This window comes from Dasypus novemcinctus, chromosome 19, assembly GCF_030445035.2.
Source record: "Dasypus novemcinctus isolate mDasNov1 chromosome 19, mDasNov1.1.hap2, whole genome shotgun sequence".
In the NCBI taxonomy this organism is placed as follows: Eukaryota; Metazoa; Chordata; class Mammalia; order Cingulata; family Dasypodidae; genus Dasypus; species Dasypus novemcinctus.
In genome coordinates, this window is record NC_080691.1 from 26,210,592 (window position 1) to 26,229,855 (window position 19,264).

General features: G+C 46.6%; 1 protein-coding gene across 5 annotated transcripts in view; it reads left to right on the forward strand.

The window, feature by feature from the left end:
- RNFT2 (ring finger protein, transmembrane 2) overlaps window positions 1–19,264 on the forward strand; it is a 92,640-nt gene that overhangs the window by 16,745 nt on the left and 56,631 nt on the right. For 3 of the 5 annotated variants that reach the window (XM_004461894.5, XM_058281417.2, XM_023589775.3), the window contains one exon: window positions 5,515–5,668. In XM_004461894.5, the coding sequence (XP_004461951.2) occupies window positions 5,515–5,668 (154 nt within the window). Of the gene's footprint in view, window positions 1–5,514; window positions 5,669–15,916; window positions 17,748–19,264 lie in introns of those variants that run through there. The other 2 variants (XM_058281419.2, XM_058281418.2) reach the window with 2 other exon arrangements.

Sequence of the window (19,264 nt, forward strand, 5' to 3'; positions counted from 1 at the left end):
ACAATTCGAGGAAAACTGAACAACTGGTCCTTCAAGAGAAACTTCTGTGGGAAGCATGCCTTATTGATAGTCTCTACTCAGTACCATTTTGGCTTGACCACTGCGTGATACCCACATGAAGCCATGTTTCTGAGAAGCTCCCAATCTATGATTGAGCATGAACAAAACAAGAGGTACCACCCATTCCTGCTTTAAACGAGATTCCTCCAATCGGAAACTGTGCGAGGACTCTTCAGCCACCTGGCCAAACTTTTCTAACAAATGGGCTGTGACCTAAGATTGTCCTACCCAAGCATTTCTAGCTCTTCTCCTGTCACAGGTAACATGTCATTGTCTGAAACCCTCCCAACCTACTACTGCTCCTTCTCCCTTTACCCTTCACAGATGGGTTCCACCAATAAACATCTTGTATATATTTTTTTTAAAAAAGGGCTGTACAAGCAGGCCTCAGGAAGGGCAGGAACCAGAGACATTTCCAGAATTTGACAGTCAGAATTCATGGACTCTCATGTTCAGCTCTTCATAATTTGGCTTTCTGCTGGCCATCTCTATTTCTTCCTTAAAATTCAAGAGTGAGCACCCCCGATTGGCATTTCATGTGTACAGGTCCACCTTTGGCCCAGCAACTATGGCCAGAAGGGCAGGGTCCCAGAGTCCAAAAGTGGATATGTGAGTACTTAGCGCTTAGATAGAGGATCACAAGTGCTGCAGATACCCCGAATGCAACCACTATATGGCACTTAAGGACAACTTACCCAATGTTCAAGGGTGAGAAGGCATCCCAGATCTACATGAAATGCAAAAAATGGTTCCCAGACATGGGATTTCACAGATCAATAAAGCATTCCCAAAACAAAGTAGAGACATTACAGTGTAGACACCAACTTGCTCTTTTTTTCCTTTTTTTTTTTTTTTTGTTCTTAGAGAATTTGTAGGTTTACAGAAAAATCATGCATAAAATACAGAGTTCCCATATTCCACCTTATTAACACCTTGCATTAATGTGCTACAATTCAAGAAATAACATTGTTATGATTGTGCTATTAACTATAGTCCATTGTTTTCAGTAGGCTTCATTGTCTGTGTTTTATAGTCCTGTGCTTTTTCTTCTTTTAATTTTTATTCTATGTAACCCAAAATTTCCCCTTTTAACTATATCCAACATGCAATGCAGTGCTATTAATTATGTTCACCATGTTACGCTACCATCACCACCATTCATTACTATAACATTATGATCAGTCCAAATAGAAACTGTACAATTTTAGCATGAAATCCTCATTCTATACCCTACCTTGTCCCCTGGTAACCTATATTCTAGATTCTGACTCTATAAATTGCTTATTATAATTGTTTCATATCAGTGAGCTCATACAATATTTGTCCTTTTGTGTCTGACTTATTTGACTCAGTATGATGTCGTCAAGGTTCATCCATGTTGTAGCATGAAGCATCATGCTTCATGATGCTGAATAATATTCCATGGTATGTATATACCATATTTTATTTATCCATTCATCAACTGATGTACTGTTGGGTTATTTCCATCTTTTGGCATTTGTGAGCAATGCCACTGTGAACACTGGTGTGCAAATATCTATTCAAGTCCCTTCTTTCAAGTCTTTTGGGTATATACCTAGAAATGGCAGTGTCGGGTCATATGGTGATTTTATACTTAAGTTTCTGAGAAACCACTTTTTGCATTAAAGAACAGCTGGAAAATGACCATCTATCACCAACATTATTTCATAAAAGAAAAGCATTTTTGATACCTCAGGATTGATCAGAAATAAAGAATAATACCTTAAGTAGAATAAATGTAGTATTTTGGAAAACCCTGCACGAAAGAATGTTCCCAGGCAGGGGTGTTGGAATTGAGGGGAGGTCTTTGTGGGTGGTGGAGACAGATGGAAGGAGGGGGGAGGGTTGTCAGTGAGGACCTCCAAGACAGAGTGAAACTCGAGTCAGACTTGAAAGTCATGTTCATCTACTTTGAAAATGAGCAGTTTCCCCACCTCCCGAGGCCACTCCAGAAAAGCAATTTGGGAAGTTAGTTCCAAGGCATCAGTACATATCTCACTCCCTGCATTAGTTGTGTGGGCCAGAATGTCAAGGTCCTGGTGGGCAGTTTAGAGGGTGGAGTTTCCCAGAACCTTGGATGGATTTCCAACTAATGCCATTCTGTGGGCAGGATCCCATTCACAGGCTCAGACCTCTGTGCCCCCATCAAACCACAGCCTGAGTCAAACTGGCAGGATAGAGAGTGTCTGGCTTAGGAGGAAAGGAACTGAGCCGAGTCCTCTTCCTTACCGATGTCACAGGTCTGGAGTCTGGGTGCGTGTGATAGCAATAGCCACTTTATCTTATTTTGCCATCCCGGTGACCAGCAAGGTATGACTATCCCCATTTCACAGGTGAGGAAATTGAGGCTTAAAGAAGCCAAGTAAATTTCTCAGTCATACAGTTAGTGACAGCAGAGCCAACATCGATGGCCAAATCTGTAGAAAGCTCATGCTCTTAACCCCTATATCTCAGAGGCACCTGGGAAGTGTGATATAAAAATGCATGTTCTCAGGCCCCAGCTTTGACTTTACCCCATACTTCCTCCCAGTCTGTACCACCTTGGGCTGGGGATGGGGGTCCTATAGTAGGCCTCCTTCCATGCCTAGATGAGGCTTAGCCACCCACCTGCTGCCATCACCCAGCCGTTGTGGTACAGGCAGAGGTCTGCAGCCCTGAATTCCCTTCTTTGTCCTTGCTCTTGTCTTCCCTGGTGATAAGCTCAGGCTGGAACTGATTGGCTTCCACAGTCTGCCAACTTTGTTCTGCGTCTGTGATCACATTTAGACAAAGACCTGACTTATACTTTCCATTTTATCTTGAAGACACCTGTTGGTGTTAAATTTACCTAGCTGGGTTTTTTTTTTCATTCATTGTCTTTGTGCTTTTCAGTTTTTTGCTCTTTATTTTGTACAGGGAGGGTATAAAGGTGTTTTCCCACAGATTGACAATTAAGTCCACTTATTTCTAAACAACTATATGAACTTTAATAGACTCATGTATTTTAGTGTCAGTTTTACTCCTCATTAGGCACCATCAACAATAATCATGGGAATTAATCATAAAACAATATCAGTTATGATATAATTATTAAATGTCAGATGTTTGTTTACCAAGTACTTTCATGTGTATTGTGACATTTGACCTTCCTAATTAGCTTGTTTGTGTTGATAAGGCAAGAATTTCCTTGCTCCCACTTTCACAAATGAGGATACTAAAGTAGGTTCAAAAGGTTAAATTATTTAACAGAAGGTCACAAAGCTGGTAAGTGCCAGAATTAAGTCTCTGGCATTGGTCCTTAGACTCCAAATCCTGGGCAGAATCAAGTTCACTGTTAGGGGCTGCCTCTCCAGGACCAAGTCTTATTGGCAAGGGCCCCAAGATCCCCCAGGTAAACTGAACTCCGTCCTTGGGGAACAGACAGAGCCTGCTGGAACCACCAACCTAACATGAATGGCCACTAGGAATCCGATGGAGGCAGAGCTGGGAGGGGAAAGGACTCTAACGGGAAGCGGACGTGGCTCAACTGGTAAAGCGTTTGTCTACCATATGGAGGATCCAGGGTTTGATCCCCGGGCCTCCTGACCCATGTGGTGGCCCACGCGCAGTGCTGCTGCGTGCAAGGAGTGCTGTGCCACACAGGGGCACCCCCACATAAGAGTGCTCCACACACAAGGAGTGTGCCCCATAAGGAGAGCCACCCCACATGAAAAAAGCACAGCCTACCCAGGAGTGGCATTGCATGCACGGAGAGCTGATGCAGCAAGGTGATGCAACAAAAAAGAGACGCAGTTTCCCAGTACCGCTAGATAATGTAAGCAGACGCAGAAGAACACACAGCAAATGGACACAGAGAGTAGTCAACAGGGGGAAGGGGAGAAAAATAAATAAAATAAATCTTTAAAAAAAAAAAAAAGAAAGGACCCTAAGGGTTGTGTGAGTGGTTACCATAATAGATTTTTTTAATTGGTTGTCCCCTACTCTAGTTCCATAAAGATTTTTATTATAACTAGAAATTGATTTTTTAAATAAAAAGAGAAAATAGACCAATTCATTCCTAGAATGCTATAACAAGGGGACCTCAGTTTGTACCCTTTTCAGCTGGTCCAGCACAGTCTTCCCAGAACTTTTAGAAAGCAGCTACTCTGTGCAGGGACCCAGTTAACTGCTTCAGAGGGACAGACAGGACTCAGGCTGACCTTGGCTCAGACCCTCCAATCCAGCAGGAAGAAAGAAGAGGGAACCAACACAGATTGGGTGCTGGTTCCCATCCCAGCTGAGGCACCAGAGGCAAGTGATTCCACCTCTTAGCATGTCAGTGCCCTCTGCTGAAAAAGGGATACTCACAGCACCCACTCTGCAGAGTCTTTGGGAAGTCGAGATGAGTTAAGACTTGCAAAATACACGGAGACAGGCTGACATGGTGTAAGGAGCCAAGATGTTTTAGCTGCTAACATGACGGATAAATCATCCTCCTCAGAGGTGGCAGAGAACAGTGCTAATTAAAGTATGGTCCATGGGCTGGTGCTGATCTGAGAACTGCTTGTTGTCTGGCTGCAACAAGATAAGTACAAACTTTGAGCATGAAGGTGAACTTACCTGGTTATGGACAGGTAAAATGGGTTTACCCACTCTGAGTCATACTGCTGTAGCACAGATTGCAGCCACATCTGGGTCCAAATCCACCTCTCTTCTTTGATATTTGTTTGCCCTTGTTTTTGTTGCTTTACCTTACTGTGCCTCAGTTTCCTCATCTGCAAAATGGGGGGACGAAGATATTAGGGCCTGCTTGCAGCATTGCAGTCTGGCACTGCTGCATGGCAGGGACTGTGTATGGCTGTTATGTAATCCTGCCAACCCCTCAAGGCACAGAATGAGTCCCATTTCATTGATGAGTACCCTGAAGCTTACAGGGATGACATGATTTGCCCAGGGTCAGGCAGCCAAATAAATGGAAACGCCTGAATTCAAATTCACATCTGCCTGACCCTAATGCCCTTGTGCTTATCATGTGGGGTGTGCCTTGGACGGCTTAATCCAAGCTTAGTGCCTCATTTATGAAGTGGAGATGGGTAGTGCAGGGCTCCTGGGAGGTTTCAAGGAGATACAGTGAATAAAGAGCTTGGCACAGTACCTGGCACATCAGTTTCCCACCTCCCTTGCTTCTCCTCCTGTGAAACCTGCCGTGGACCCATAAAACTGGAGAGGGCCTTAGCAATGCTCCAGCTCAATCTTGTCATTTAACCCTCAGATGACCAGAGGTTCTGAGGGGTTAAGAGCCCCGCCTGAGGTCGCCTATTGGGGTAGTCGCAGATTTAGGAAGAGGCTGCAGGCGTCTGACCATTCAGTGCTCTTTCTACAGGGAGGATGTACCAGACTCCCAGAGCAGGAGGAGAAGCTGCTCAGGGCCTTGCCCTCCGTGTGCTTCCTGACTCTCAGGATCTTTCCCCCCAGCCTCATATTCCTGAAGCCCAACCTGGAGACACTGGACTTTTTCGACCTACTGTGGATCGTGGGCATTGCAGACTTCGTGCTGAAGTACATCACCATCGCCCTCAAGTGCCTCGTCGTGGCCCTGCCCAAGATCATCCTGGCCGTCAAGTCCAAGGTAGGCACCGGCTGTGACCACCCGGTAACCTCGATCCTGCCGATCATGCAGGGGATTCCTGGCACCTGCTGGAGGAGGAAAGAATTTGAGTGAGCACAGTTGTGGCCAGCAGGTAAAATATTTGAGCTAGGAGGTCCCGGCACCTTCTTGTAATCGCATCAAGCTAGGCCTGGCTCCTTGTCGTCACCACCTTCTTGTCACACCTCTGTCCTCCAAATGTTGTTCCTAAGTTTCATTGTTGAAATCTATCCTCGATGTGATTTTCATCTAAATTTCACCTTAGAGAGGGAAGGAGCATGTTGACATGCCTTGGGTTCAGCTTCTCCCAGAGGAAGGGTGGCCCCAATAGCCTTGTGGCTTCTGGGGGCCTGTTTTGGAAAGGCTCGGAAGGAAAGAGCTCCATGCCTGGTGAGTGATTTCTGTCCTGGACACAGGAGCGAGAGGAGGTGGTGATGCAGTGTCTGTAGGGAAAGGCCTGCTGGCAGGTGTTGAGACAAAGAAGTCTTGGGGAATAGCCAAGTAATTCAGAAGTTATCATTATTGTCAGTGTCTCTGCAAGAAGAACAGGCCCATGGAATCTGGACAGAGGCAGACAGACTAAAGAATCTCTGAGGACCCCTGATTTCCATCCTGGAAAGTAGCCATTTCTTTAAGTTCAGGAAACTTGTCCCAGGAACTGGTTGGCAGAAGAGTGGGTTGGAGTGGGTCATCGATCTGGAGTGACAACTGATCAAACCAAACCCGTTAGCCAGGTTCATCTTTGCATCTCTTTCTACCAGATATCCCCCCCCCGCCCCCACCCCATTGCCCTCCACTACCATGTGATGTGCCTGCTTCACCAAGTCCTGGGCAGTTGAGGTTTCCTTGGATGAAGCCACAGCCCTGGTGCCCAGAGGCAGTGCCAGGAAGTTTAAAGCCTCATAAAAACAGAGAAGAGGCATGGAAAAGAAGGTCAAGAGGGGGAGAAATAGGCATAAAGATTTCCTGAGAAGCCTCACTGGGGGTTTTGTCCCACATTTCCCCCTTAACCTTCTCAAGACCATGCACTTACTGATCTCATGCCGTGGTCCAGGTAGACACCAGGTAGGCACTGTCTGGGCACTTGGCTGGGAGCCAGCGTGGCCTAATGGTTACGCGTGTGAACTTTGGCTTCAGACACGTCTACATTCAGGTCCCAGCTACACCCCTCTCTGATTGTCAGACTTTGGACAGCTGACAAAACCTCTGAGTCTTAGTTTTCTCCTCTGTAAACTGACGATAATAATACCACCTTCCTCCTAAGTACTATCATAAAAACTACTGGATGTAGGAAACATAAAGTGCTTTGCCCCCTGCCCAGCATGTGGTCAGTATGCAGTGACTTACAAGGGTTAATTAGTCGTCATAACTGCCAGCTCTGCCACTGACTAGCTGTGTGACTTGGGAAAGTTACTTAACCTCTCTCAGTTCTCTCATGTGTAAAATGCCTTCTGCTTACCCCTGCAAATAGGCTCTCACCCTGCTCTCTGCCCTGGAGGGTTGACCTGTGTGAACCACTGTGTGAGCTTCTTTCCCTCTGACTTCCAGTTGGGTTGAATGGAAGGCCCGGGAGGAGACAGGAGGGAGGGAGGAGAGAGAGGAACAGACATTTATTCCCCTGGTGTAATAGGTTCCTGTTGCTGCTGTAACAGAGCACCATGGACTTAAAACCACACCCAGTCCATTCTCTCACAGTTCTGGGGGCTAGAAGTCTACAACCAATGTGTCGTCAGGGCTACGCTCCCTCCGAAGGCTCTAAGGGAGCATTTTTCCTTGCCTTTTCCAGTTTCTGGTGGTCGCAGGCAATCCTTGGTGTTCCTTGGCGTATGGACGTAGCAGTCCAGTCTCCGCCCCCATCATCACAAGCCCTCTCCCCTCTGTGTTCTGTGTCTCCACAACCCCCTCTCCTCTTAAGGATGCCAGCTTTGGACTTAGGGTCTGTCCTAATCTAGGTTGACCTCATTTTAGCTTGATCGCATCTGCAAAAACCTTATTTGCAAATGAGATCACAGTCACAGGTTCTGAGTAGACATGAGTTTTGTTTTGTTCTTTTTGGGGGGTAGGACACACTTCAAGCCAACAAAATGGCTTAAAACAACATGCATTTATTATTTCACAGTCCTGCAGGCCAGGAGTCCCAAATAGATTTCCCTGGACTAAAATGTTGGCAGGACTCCTTTCCTTTCTCCTTCTTCAAAGCCATCAACAGCAGATAGAGTCCTCCTCGTATCAGATTACTCTGACCTCTGCTTGCATCGTCCCATCACCATCTCTGACCCGACCTCCTGCTTCCCTCCGATAAGGGTCCTTGTGGTGACACTGGACCTGCCTGATAATCCAGGCTGATCTCCCCTTCTCATGTTTCTCAACTTAATCACACCTACAGAGACCCCTGGTTATGTTACATTTGTGTAACATAATTATAGCTTCCGGGGATTAGGATGAGGACGTCTTTGGGGGGCTGTCCTCTGCCTGCCACACTGGCTCCTGCTGGGCAAGCCTGGGTTGGCTGTGCCCCTCGGCACATGCAGCTCCCATCCCGGGCAGCCCTCTCCAGACAGCTGCTACTTCCAGGTCTGGTAACCATGCCTTCCCCTTGCCCCTTTTGGACTAGGAGTGGTAAAGGCTGTCCAGCCTGTAAAAGGCTTCACCACCCCTTGTTGGTTCCCCAAGCCCTGGAACAGTACACTTGTAAAACTCACTCAGTTACCTGGTTTCCATGTGCCAGGACCCCAACTCGTCCTGTAACGAAGCCTCCATTACGGGGCTGTGGTAAGTGTCAAGTGAGTTTATCTATGCCCAGGGCTGACCCAGTCCATGTAAGTGCTCAGTAAATATCAGCTACCTTGATGACGACTATTAATCACTGCCGCCACCCTGCCCTTCATGGTATGCACTCTTATCCCTGCTTTACAGACAAAAACGTCGAGGCTCAGAGATTCCCCCTTTGGGCATTTGTCACAGTCAGGACTTGAACCCACATCTCCCTGGATGGTAGACGCAGAGGGTTTTCTCCTCGCCCTGTCCAATCTCTGAGAACCCTGACCAGATGATTGTTGTCACAGGCTTTGCACGCCCCTTACCCAGGCTTCAGGTTTTAGGGCTGGGAACCCCAGGGAGAAGCTTCCAGTTGGTCTCCTTCTCTGAGCATGTGCTCACTCCACTGCAGGATGCTGGCAGGTCTGGCCAGTGAGGGTCCACGAGTCCACTGTCAGTGGAGTGGGTTGAGCTGTGGATCCCAAAAGATGTGTTAAAATCTTGAGCCCCAGTACCTGTGGATGTGACCTTATTTGGAAATAGGTCTTTGCAGATGTAATCAAGTTCAGATGGGGTCATCCTTAGGTAGGAGGCACCCCTAATCCAGTAGGTCCTGTGTCCTTACAAGAGGAGAAGAGGAGGCACAGACAGGCAGAGAAGTCCACGCGACAACAGCGGGAGGGATAGAGATCTCGGGACTTCAAGCCAAGGCAAACATCAGAAGCCAGAAGAGTGTGGAGCATTCTCCCCTAGAGCCTTCAGAGAGCGCGTGGTCCTGCCACAACTTGATTTCACACTTCCTGCCTGTAGAACCGTGAGAGAATAAATTTCTGTTGTTTTAAGCCACCCGATCCATGGTCCTTTGTTACAGCGACCCTAGGAAACTACTGGCAGAATGTTGCTCACGTTTGTAGATGAGGCATTTGAGGTTTGGAGAGGTCAGGCAGTGTCTTACAGGCACACAGCTAATATGTGACAGGTGGGATCCCAGCCCAGGCCTGCGCAGCTGCAGGGCCCAGGTTCTGCTGCTAGGGGAATTTGGGAGAAAGGAAAGAAAGGCGGGAAGTTAACGGTCACTCATCACCTACGACATTTTGGGTTCTTGCTAGATACTTTCCTATGTCCTAACACCCTAGTGCTCTCAGCACCCTGTGCGCTGGAATTTATCATCACCTCTTTATCGATGAAAGACCGGGTTTCATCCTTTGCTGTGGCTGCTGTAACAAATTACCACAAACCGGGTGATTTAAAACAACAGACATTTATTCTTACGTGGTTTTGGAGACCAGATGTCCACAGCCAGTTTCTCTGGGCCGAAGTCCAGGCATCAGCAGGGCTGCACTGTCTCCGGAGGCTCTAGGAGAGAAACCTTTTCTGGCCTCTTGCAGCTTCTGGTGGCTGCGGGCATTCCTTGGCTGGTGGCTGCATCCTCTCGTCTGCCGCTGTGGTCCCATTGCCTCCTTCTCTGCATGTATCGAAGCTCCCTCTGCCTCAGTCTTGTAAGAATATACGTGGCTGCATTTAGGATAATGCCATCAGGATAATGGCACACACAATCCACATAATCAGGATAATCTCCCATGTCAACATGCTTAACTCAATGACAACTGCAAAGATCCTTTTTGCTTATAAGGTCCCATTTCCAGGGTCTGGGAATGAGCACCTGGTAAATTTGGGTGACCACTATTCAGATAACTCCACTGAGGTTCAAAGAGGAGTGAGGTAATCTGTCCAAAAGCACCCACCCGGTTCTAGAATCAGACGCACAAGCCAAGTCTTCCGACTTCCAAGGGTCTGGCTTCTTCTGAGACCCGGAAGTCCTTTACCAGACCCTGAATGGATCCCTTTCCTGCCACCTTCCAGCCATGGAGTTTTGAGCAAGTCACGTAACTTCCCCAAGCCTCCGTCATGGGGCTGTTGTTAACAATACCCTTGAGACTCTGCAAAGAGAAAAAGACTTGATGCTTGGGGAGAAGAGGAGGTGGGGGTGGGTTGTCTCTCACCTGTAGGAGAGGTTTGCCACCCTTCATCATTAGTCCCTGCTTACCTGTGCAGCATCCTTACTACTTACCTTCACTTCTGCCACCTCCTATTCTCTGTGCTTCAGCTAAACTCTTCATCTTTCACCTCTTTATACACATTAACTCAGCCCATTCTGATAACAGCCCCACACAGTTGATACTCTTTTTATGCCATTTTCCAGGTGAGACCAGCTGAGGCACTGGGATGTTGAATAACTCACCCAAGGCCATCCAGCTTCCAGGGTGGGCTTCGTGCTCTGCTGTGTCTAGCCCCTTGCACCTGCTGATCCTGCTGCCTCAAACGCCTTCCCCATCTCATGTCTTAACTCATTCCTGTTCCTTCTGCAGATCACTACCCCTTAGAAACCTTCCCTGCCCCTTCAGCCTAGGGATGATGCTCCTACCGAGGACTCTCATAGCACCCCATCCTTTCTTTATTCTAGAACTCACCACCCTGATGGTAATTGGTCATTTAATTGTCTGTCTTCTCTGCTTGACTACACCTCTATGACAGCAAGAAATGAATGCCTCCACTTGTTTGTTGATGCATCTCCAGCATCTGATAGGCACTTAGAAAGGTTTGTTGTGTGTACATATGTATATATGTTTGGGTGTATGAGTGCATGGGTAGATAGATGGGTAGGCAAGTGGGTGGATGGATGGATGGTCAGTCTAACCATCCGTATCAACTCTCACCATCTCCTGTTGTGAAAGCTTATATTCAATTCTCAGCTCAGACTGTTTATATTTGGTAGGGGTCCAAACACCTCTGTCACAAAGACACAGAAATCCACAAGGCAAGATAGTTCTCACTTTTCTGTGCTAGAAAAGACCATTTAGGAAGCCCCAAAGAAATCTGGCAGCCAAACTAATTTAGCTAAATATTACTGAGCTTGTGCTCCCTTCAGCAGCACATATACTAAATATTACTGAGCAATTACCAGAAGCTAGGCAGTGTATTAAGCAATTTCACTTATTTAAGAAATACTTGCTGAATGCCAGCTATATGCCAGGTACTGTTCTAGGCACCAGGGATTGAGCAGTGGGCAAAATAGATAAAAGTCCTCATCCTCATGGAGTTCTTAGTCTATTGGAACTTTATGGACATTGTCTCGTTTAATGATCATGGGAGAGTAGAAGTTGTTGATATCCCTTTTTACAGAGAGGACACTGAGTTTAATAACTTGCCAAAGATTGTAAACCTCATGGTAATAATAAGGATAGCAGTAAGGAGAAGCTTATGTGGAGTCAGTCCTTCATAGGAGCCAGACACTGCTCTAAGTTATTTCCTTCCAACATAAGTCTTCCAAGCCAGGTCCTTTTTCGTTCTTGTTTTGTTTTGTTTTTCATTGAGGTAAAATGTACATAACAAAAAATTAACCATTAACTCTTTTAAAGTGTCATTTAGCACATTCACACCTCTGTCTAATTCCAAGACATTTTCATCACCCTCAAAGGAAACCCTGTATCTATTAAGCAGTCACTCCCCATCACCCCTTTTCCCACCCCATGGCAACCATTAGCCTGCTTTTGTCTTTATGAATTTACTTATCCTGGATGTTTAATATCAATGGGATCATACAATATGTACCCTTCAGTGTCTGGCTTCTTTCATGTGGGAGAGTGTTTTCAAGGTTCATCCATGTAGCATGGATCAGAACTTCATTCCTTTTTTATGACTGAATAATATTCCCTTGTATGTGTACACCACATTTTGTTTATGCATTTATCAGTTGATGGGCATTTGGGTTCTTTCTACTTTTTGGTAATTATGAACAATGGTGCTATGGACATTGGTATACAAGTATTTGAGTATATGTTTTTACTTCTTTGGGGTAAATACCTAGAAAGCAATTGCAAGATTGTATACTAATTCTATGTGTAACTTTTTGAGGAACTGCCAAACTATTTCCCATAGTGGTTGCACCATTTTGCCTTCCTAGCTAGTGTTGTTTTCATCTTTTTCCCCAAAGAACAAAACAAAAGCAGTGAGGGTAAAGGAACTAGTCCAAGGCCAAGTCCAAAGCCACATAGCTTGTAAGTAGCTAAGTAGGAATTTGAACTCAGGCAGTCCAAGTCCAGAGCCATCACTCTTAGCTACTATATATATATGTACTATACATAGTCCCTCCCAAGTAAGTTCCCTGTATCTGCTTGGAAAATTCCTTGGAGTGGATTTGGGAGATGAGTCCCCATATGCCATCTACAGAAATTCCCACAACCCCAGGCCGGAACTACCTCACTTCCTTCTCCGTCAAATGGGCACTCCTGGGGGTTCGGGCAGGAATGGACCCCAACACCCCTTTCCTGTGCTGCTGAGGTGTGGGCGACAGTTATTAATGTCTCCCTGGCAACTGTCCAGTTCCCTTTTTTTGATTATTATTATTTTATTCGATGAGATTAATGTGCCAGGTCAGAGCATAATCCAGCCTGTAAAGAGTGATGTGAATAGTCTCCTCAAGATAAATTGCAGCCTTGGAAAAGGTTCACAGCCTTTCCTTGCCTGTCTGAGTGCTCTCCCGAATCCTCATCAATCCTTGTCTGGGGAGAAGAAAAGGACGGGTCTTCATTTGCAGCTGGGGTGGGAGGGTGGTGGGAGCGCATCTGTCGGGGACCCTAATAGCTCACAGCACAGCTGCTCTTCTCTGGTCCTCCTTGCCATCCACGGAGAGGCTGCGTTTGTTTTTAATATTATAATTATTTTATTGGAAAGGCTCTTGGTAGTCGGGTTTGTTTGATGGTCCCACAGTCCCTGACATGTGAGACTGGGTGAGCCACTTGTCTAGGGACTTTGGGAATCTCTTCATTTTCCTTCTTTTCTTAATCATCCCTCTGCCAGCGCCAATTCCCGCAAGCTTCTGGAGATGAGAAGGTCTGACAAGCATCGTCTCATGCCTGGGCCCCTCAGGAGGGCCATGTTCATTGGCGGGCTGCAGTGGGGTGAGGTTCGAGCCGGTGACCACTGACCTTCAATCCCAAACCCAAACATCACGCTGGCAGGGTGTCTTGTGCTTAGAAATCCAGAGGACTTTTATATAACCCATACATCTTGGCCTTGCCTGATTGGGTTCCTGCCCATCTCTCTAACATCATCCAGAATCTCTGTCTCTCACTTAATCTGGACTGGCCCCCGCTGGCAACCTCACTGTGTTCCCCCAACCCCAATATACCAAGGACTACAGGCCCTTTGCACTTGCTATTCCCCCTGCCTGGAGTAGGCGTCCCATGATGTTCCCATGGCCTTTATCTTCTCATAGTCCAGCCCTCAGCTCAACTATCACCTCCTCAGAGAGGTCCTCACTTGCCACTCTCTTTAAAATGGTTTTCCCCAACCTGTCAGTCTCAAACTACCATTTTATTTCTTTTGTGGCATTTCTTAGAATCTGCAATGCTCAGATTGCTTTGTGTCTGCTTATTTTCTGTCTGCCCCACTACAATGTGAACTCCTGAGAACAAGGACCATCAGGTCTGTTGGCACACAGTGTACACACAAAAGATACTCTTGACTGAATGAAGACCCTCATGCTGAGCTAGTAGGGGGTTTAAAACCAGGACCGCTTCTTCTCCCCCACCTTAGAGCATTCTCCTTGTCCACTTTTCCTTTCTCTCTCCAATTTCACTGTCTTTATGAAGGAGTGTTGGCCTATAAGGGGTGCCCATCTCTCACATGGGAGGTCCTGGGTTCCATTTCCAGTGCCTCCTGAAAAAAACAAAAAAAAAGTGAACAATAGGCAAAACAAACGTTTTTAAAAAAAACCAGCTCAGGAGGGAAATTGATGTGAATTAGAGGTTGAATGCCAGCTTTTTTTTTTTTTTTTTTTAAGATTTATTTATTTATTTAATTTCCCCCCTCCCCTGGTTGTCTATTCTTGGTGTCTATTTGCTGCGTCTTGTTTCTTTGTCCCCTTCTGTTGTCGTCCGCGGCACGGGAAGTGTGGGCGGCGCCATTCCTGGGCAGGCTGCACTTTCTTTTCACGCTGGGCGGCTTTCCTCACGGGCGCACTCCTTGCGCGTGGGGCTTCCCCACGCGGGGTCACCCTTGCGTGGCACGGCATTCCTTGCGCACATCAGCACTGCGCATGGCCAGCTGCACACGGGTCAAGGAGGCCCGGGGTTTGAACCGTGGACCTCCCATATGGTAGACGGACGCCCTAACCACGCCAGCTTCACACATATGAGGTACCCCAGGTTCAATCCCCAGTCCCGATACCTCAAAAAAACAAAAAAAAAGTAATATTCTTGGCCCCAGGTTATAGAACTACACTGTCCAAGATGGTAGCCACAAGCTGCATGTGGCTACATTTAAGTTAATTCAGATTAAATTTAATTTAAAATCCAGTTCCTCAGTCACACTAGCCATGTTTCAGGTCCTCCATAGCCACATGTGACTAGTGGAGGACATTTCCATCTGCAGAAAGTTCTTTTGGACCACACTATTCTAGATGATTCTTTGGACATGGCTTAATTCAACCTCCTGATAGTCTGATAGGAGGTAGCCACCATTCTGCCTCTCTCTCAGATGGTGATACATAAACGAGGGTTCTTCTCTGAGGACTCTCCAGGGGGTCACTAGTGTTAAAAGAAAAACTTTTCATGGAATTTAGGCTCTCGCATCTTTATAGTGCTATACATTAATCAGGGGGCTTCCCGTTCAGAAAGTAGAAGGGAGCTTGCTGAAGGAATGAAAAGGTTCAAGTGAGGAAATGTTCTAAGTGGCTTACATTAAGTTTCCATTTTACATGAAGAGGTCTTACAAAGTGGGGAGCAGGTATACATGGATTGGTACTGTGTGCTTGTCCATTCTGATAAGCCATCTCTACTGGACTGAAACTGGCTTGTCACCAGGTATTATTTATCTGCAACTCTATAGACTGAAGCCCATTTTCTAAAAAATAAACCCTGTAGGTCAGCTGTCCTTCTCTCCTGAAAAATCCCTTCTCGGAAAGAGGTCACTCCCAGCAACACCCAATAAAGGCAGCCATTTTACTAGTAAAGACAGGCAGTGCAGCAGAGTAGAAAATATTAGACTCTAAGTCAACAGATGTGGGTTCAAATCCAGTCTCCCTGACTTAATGTCTGTGTGACCTTCGACTGAGACCTCACTCTTTTGAACCTCAGTTTTCTCATCTCTAAAATGGCCATTTTTATCCTCTTGAGGTTATCATGGGTATAAGCCAGGTATTTAGTTGTTGGATACTTAAGTGGACTACATATATCAGAAACAAGAAGCCATCTTGCTCAACTGTTTTCCCCCCCAAAAATGCAGCATTTGGTCAATTTACTGTCTTTTCCATAAAAATAGGGAGTAGGAAGCCCTTCTCATATCCTACAGCATCTTTTTCTTTTAAAGATTTATTAATTACTCCCCCCCCCCCCGTTGTTCTGTGCTCGATGTGTGCTCTCTATGTCCATTTGGTGTGTATTCTTCTGTGTATGCTTGTCTTCTCTTTAGGCAGCACCAGACACCGATTGTGGGACCTTCCAGAGTGGAAGAGAGGCGCTCAATCTCTTGCACCACCTCAGCTCCCTGGTCTACTGCATCTCTTATTGTCTCTCCTCCGTGTCGCTTTTTGTTGTGTCATCTTGCTGCTCCAGCATGCCCACATGGGCCAGCACTCCTGTGCAGGCCAGCACTCCGACATGGGCCAGCATTCCTACATGGGCCAGCATGCCTACATGGGCCAGCACTCCACGTGGGCCAGGCCAGCTCACCACAAGGCCAGTGTGCCTCCACCAGGAGGCCCCAGGCATCAAACCCCAGATCTCCTATATGGCAGATAGAAGACCAATCGCTTAAACCACATCCACTTCCCTCCTAAAGCATCTTAACTAACTCCTAGTTCTGCCTGAGGTATCAGCAGGGTGAGATTCCAGGAGCTCTCAGCCCCATTGGTTTTTCTCTTAAGTAAGGATGGGGGGGTGGGGAAGGTGGAACAAAGAAAGAAGGTGGTTTTCTTTGCCATGACAGCCAAGAGGATCCATGAGGCTTTTTGTGCCATTAAAATCGCTGCATTTTCTGGGCCCTGAACCCAGCACTTTTGCTCGCAGTGGTTTCCATTGATTGAGCCCTCTTCCCTCCTGCAGGTCAACCGTCCCCTCTGTCCCCTCCTCCTCTCCTGCACAGACATCCATCTGCCTCAGGGCAAATCTGCCTTTTGTAGGTCCTTCTTGCAGTGCATCATTCTGCATGTGTAAAGGTGGTATGTCAACACCCCACCACGGAACCAGAGCTTCCAGAAGAGCCAGCGCACTTGCCCAGCTCCCCGCATGGGAAGCTGGAAGTGGTTAAAGCAGCGGTTCTCAACTAGGTGTGGTTCAGCGTCACCCCCACCCCCCCATCCGTGCACACAGAAATCGCCCGGAGCCTTTTTTGTTTTAGGTCAAACTCACAGAGCATGAAAGTACCCATTTTTAAGTGAACAATTTAGTGTCACTTAATGCAATCACAATGTTGTGCAACCACCACATCTCTCTAGTTTCAAAATGTTTTCATCACCCCAAAAGGAAACCCCGTATCCCTTAAGCAGTTACTCTTATTCCCTCCTCCCAACTCTGCGCCCCGCCCCGGCCAACACCAGTCTGCCTTCTGTCTCTATGGATTCGCCTCTTCTGGATCCAGAGACATTTTTGGTTGTCCCAGCTGAGGTGCAGGGAAAGCTGGCACCTGAGTTGAGATCAGAGAAGCTGCTTGACATTCTGCCATGCACAGGATGGCCCCCACCACAAAGAATTACCCAGCCCAAAATGTTCATAGTGCCCAGATGGAGAAACCTGGGTGAGCTCCCCAAAGTCTGGCTTACCTACGTTCTGTCCTCTTTTGAGTGTTTTAATATCTACTTAGACGTCTCCCAACTTTTTGCCATACTTTTGACTTATTAAGGATATTTTTAATAAGTAAAAAAAAAATGGTTCACAAATCAAAACATGGTTCAGAAGTTAGAACATCCCAAACAGCATATGGTAAAAAGCCTCCTTCCGTCCCCTGCCCCCAGACACCCACTTGGCCTCCTAGGAAACAACAATATTGTCCCTGAATCCTTTCATAGCTACTCTATATAGGTGCAAGCAATTACATACATATGGTCTTCCCACTCTCCTTTCTATTTTCAAATGGGAATATTCTGTATATAGCTCTCATATTGCTTCTTATTACTCAACCACATATCTTGGGGATTGTTCCGTGTAAATACATACAGAAAGTAAAACCGTTGTGGTTAAAAGCATGCATACTGGAAGCAGACTGCCTGTGTTCAAATCCTGTTTAATAAACCCTTTGCCACTCACCATCTGTGTGACCTAGGGCAAGTTATTTCACTTCTCCCTGTTTCCATTTCCTTATCTATAAAAGGGGTTCATAATAGTACCTGCCTTTATTAGTTTTCTTTTTTTTTTCCAAGACTTTAAAATTTTTAATTATTTCTTTGCCCTTCCCCCCGTTGTCTGCCCTCTGTGTCCATTCGCTGTGTGTTCTGCATCCGCTTTGCATTATCCAGCAGCACTGGGAAACTGCATCTCTTTTTTGTCACATCATCTTGCTGCATTAGTTCTCCGTGTGTGCAGGCTGCACTTTTTTCACGCAGGGCGACTCTCCTTGTGGGGCGCACTCCTTGCATGTGGGGCACCCCTATGAGGGGTACCCCTGCGTGGCAGGCACTCCTTGCGTGCGGCAGCACTGTGCGTGGGCCAGCTTACCATGCAGGTCAGGAGGCCCTGGGTTTGAACCCTGGACCCTCCATATGGTAGACAGACACTCTATCAGTTGAGCTACATCCACTTCCCATGTATTGGTTTTCAATTAACAAATTCATTTAACAAATTACCACAAATTTAGCAGCTTAAACCCCACTCGTTGATTAGCTCAGGGTTTGAAAAGTCAGAAGCGCAGGTAGGTTTAACTGGGTTCTCTGGCCAGGATCTCACAAGGCCAAAATCAAGGTGGTGGCCAGGGTGGGCTCTGATCCAGGGCTCTGGAGAGAACTCTGCTTCCAGGCATCTTCACGTTGTAGGCAGAACTCAGATCCATGTGGCTGTGGGGCTGAGGGCCCCATTGCTGGCTCTTCTCAGCTTCCTGAGACCCTTCTGCGGTCCTTGCATAGGGTCCCCGCTGTCTTCAAGCCAGCAACAGTGAGTCCAATCCTTCTTGTGCTCCACATCTCTCTGCCTTCCTCTTCTGCCACCAGCTGGAGAAAACTGCTTTTAAAGGGCTCGTGTGATTAGCTTAGACCTCTTTTGATGAAAATCGTCGACTGATTTGCCACCTTAATTACATCTGCAGAGTCCCTTGTGGTGTGTAACTTAAAGCATAGCTCATCAAAGTCACTTTCCTAGGGGTGGGAATTCTTGGGGGCCAGTCTGAGAACCCACCAGACTGCCTTGCAGGGTTATGAGGATCCCATCACACATCCCATAAAATGCATGCTATAAAAGTTAGCTTTTCCCCTCACAGCTGGATTTTCATATTATGGAAACTGGATTAAGGATTTTTTTAAGGAATTCGTCTAAGGATACTTTTGAATTACTTAGCCTTCTTTGACCCACTGCCTCTGCTGGTCCTCCAAGACTCAGCTGAGATGTTCCTACCCCCTAATTCACTCAAGATGAGGTTTGTTCGCTTTTATTTTCCCATGACCCCCTCTTTCCCAGTACTTAGCTCACTACTCTTTGTCTGAGTCTTTGTCAGCTCCACTGGATCATCAGTTCCATTCTGCAAACACATGTCTGTCTTGTTCACTGATGTAGCCACCTCTTTTTAAAAAAATCCTTACAGTGACCTTGTGAGGGAGATAGTCAGGTTTGCCTA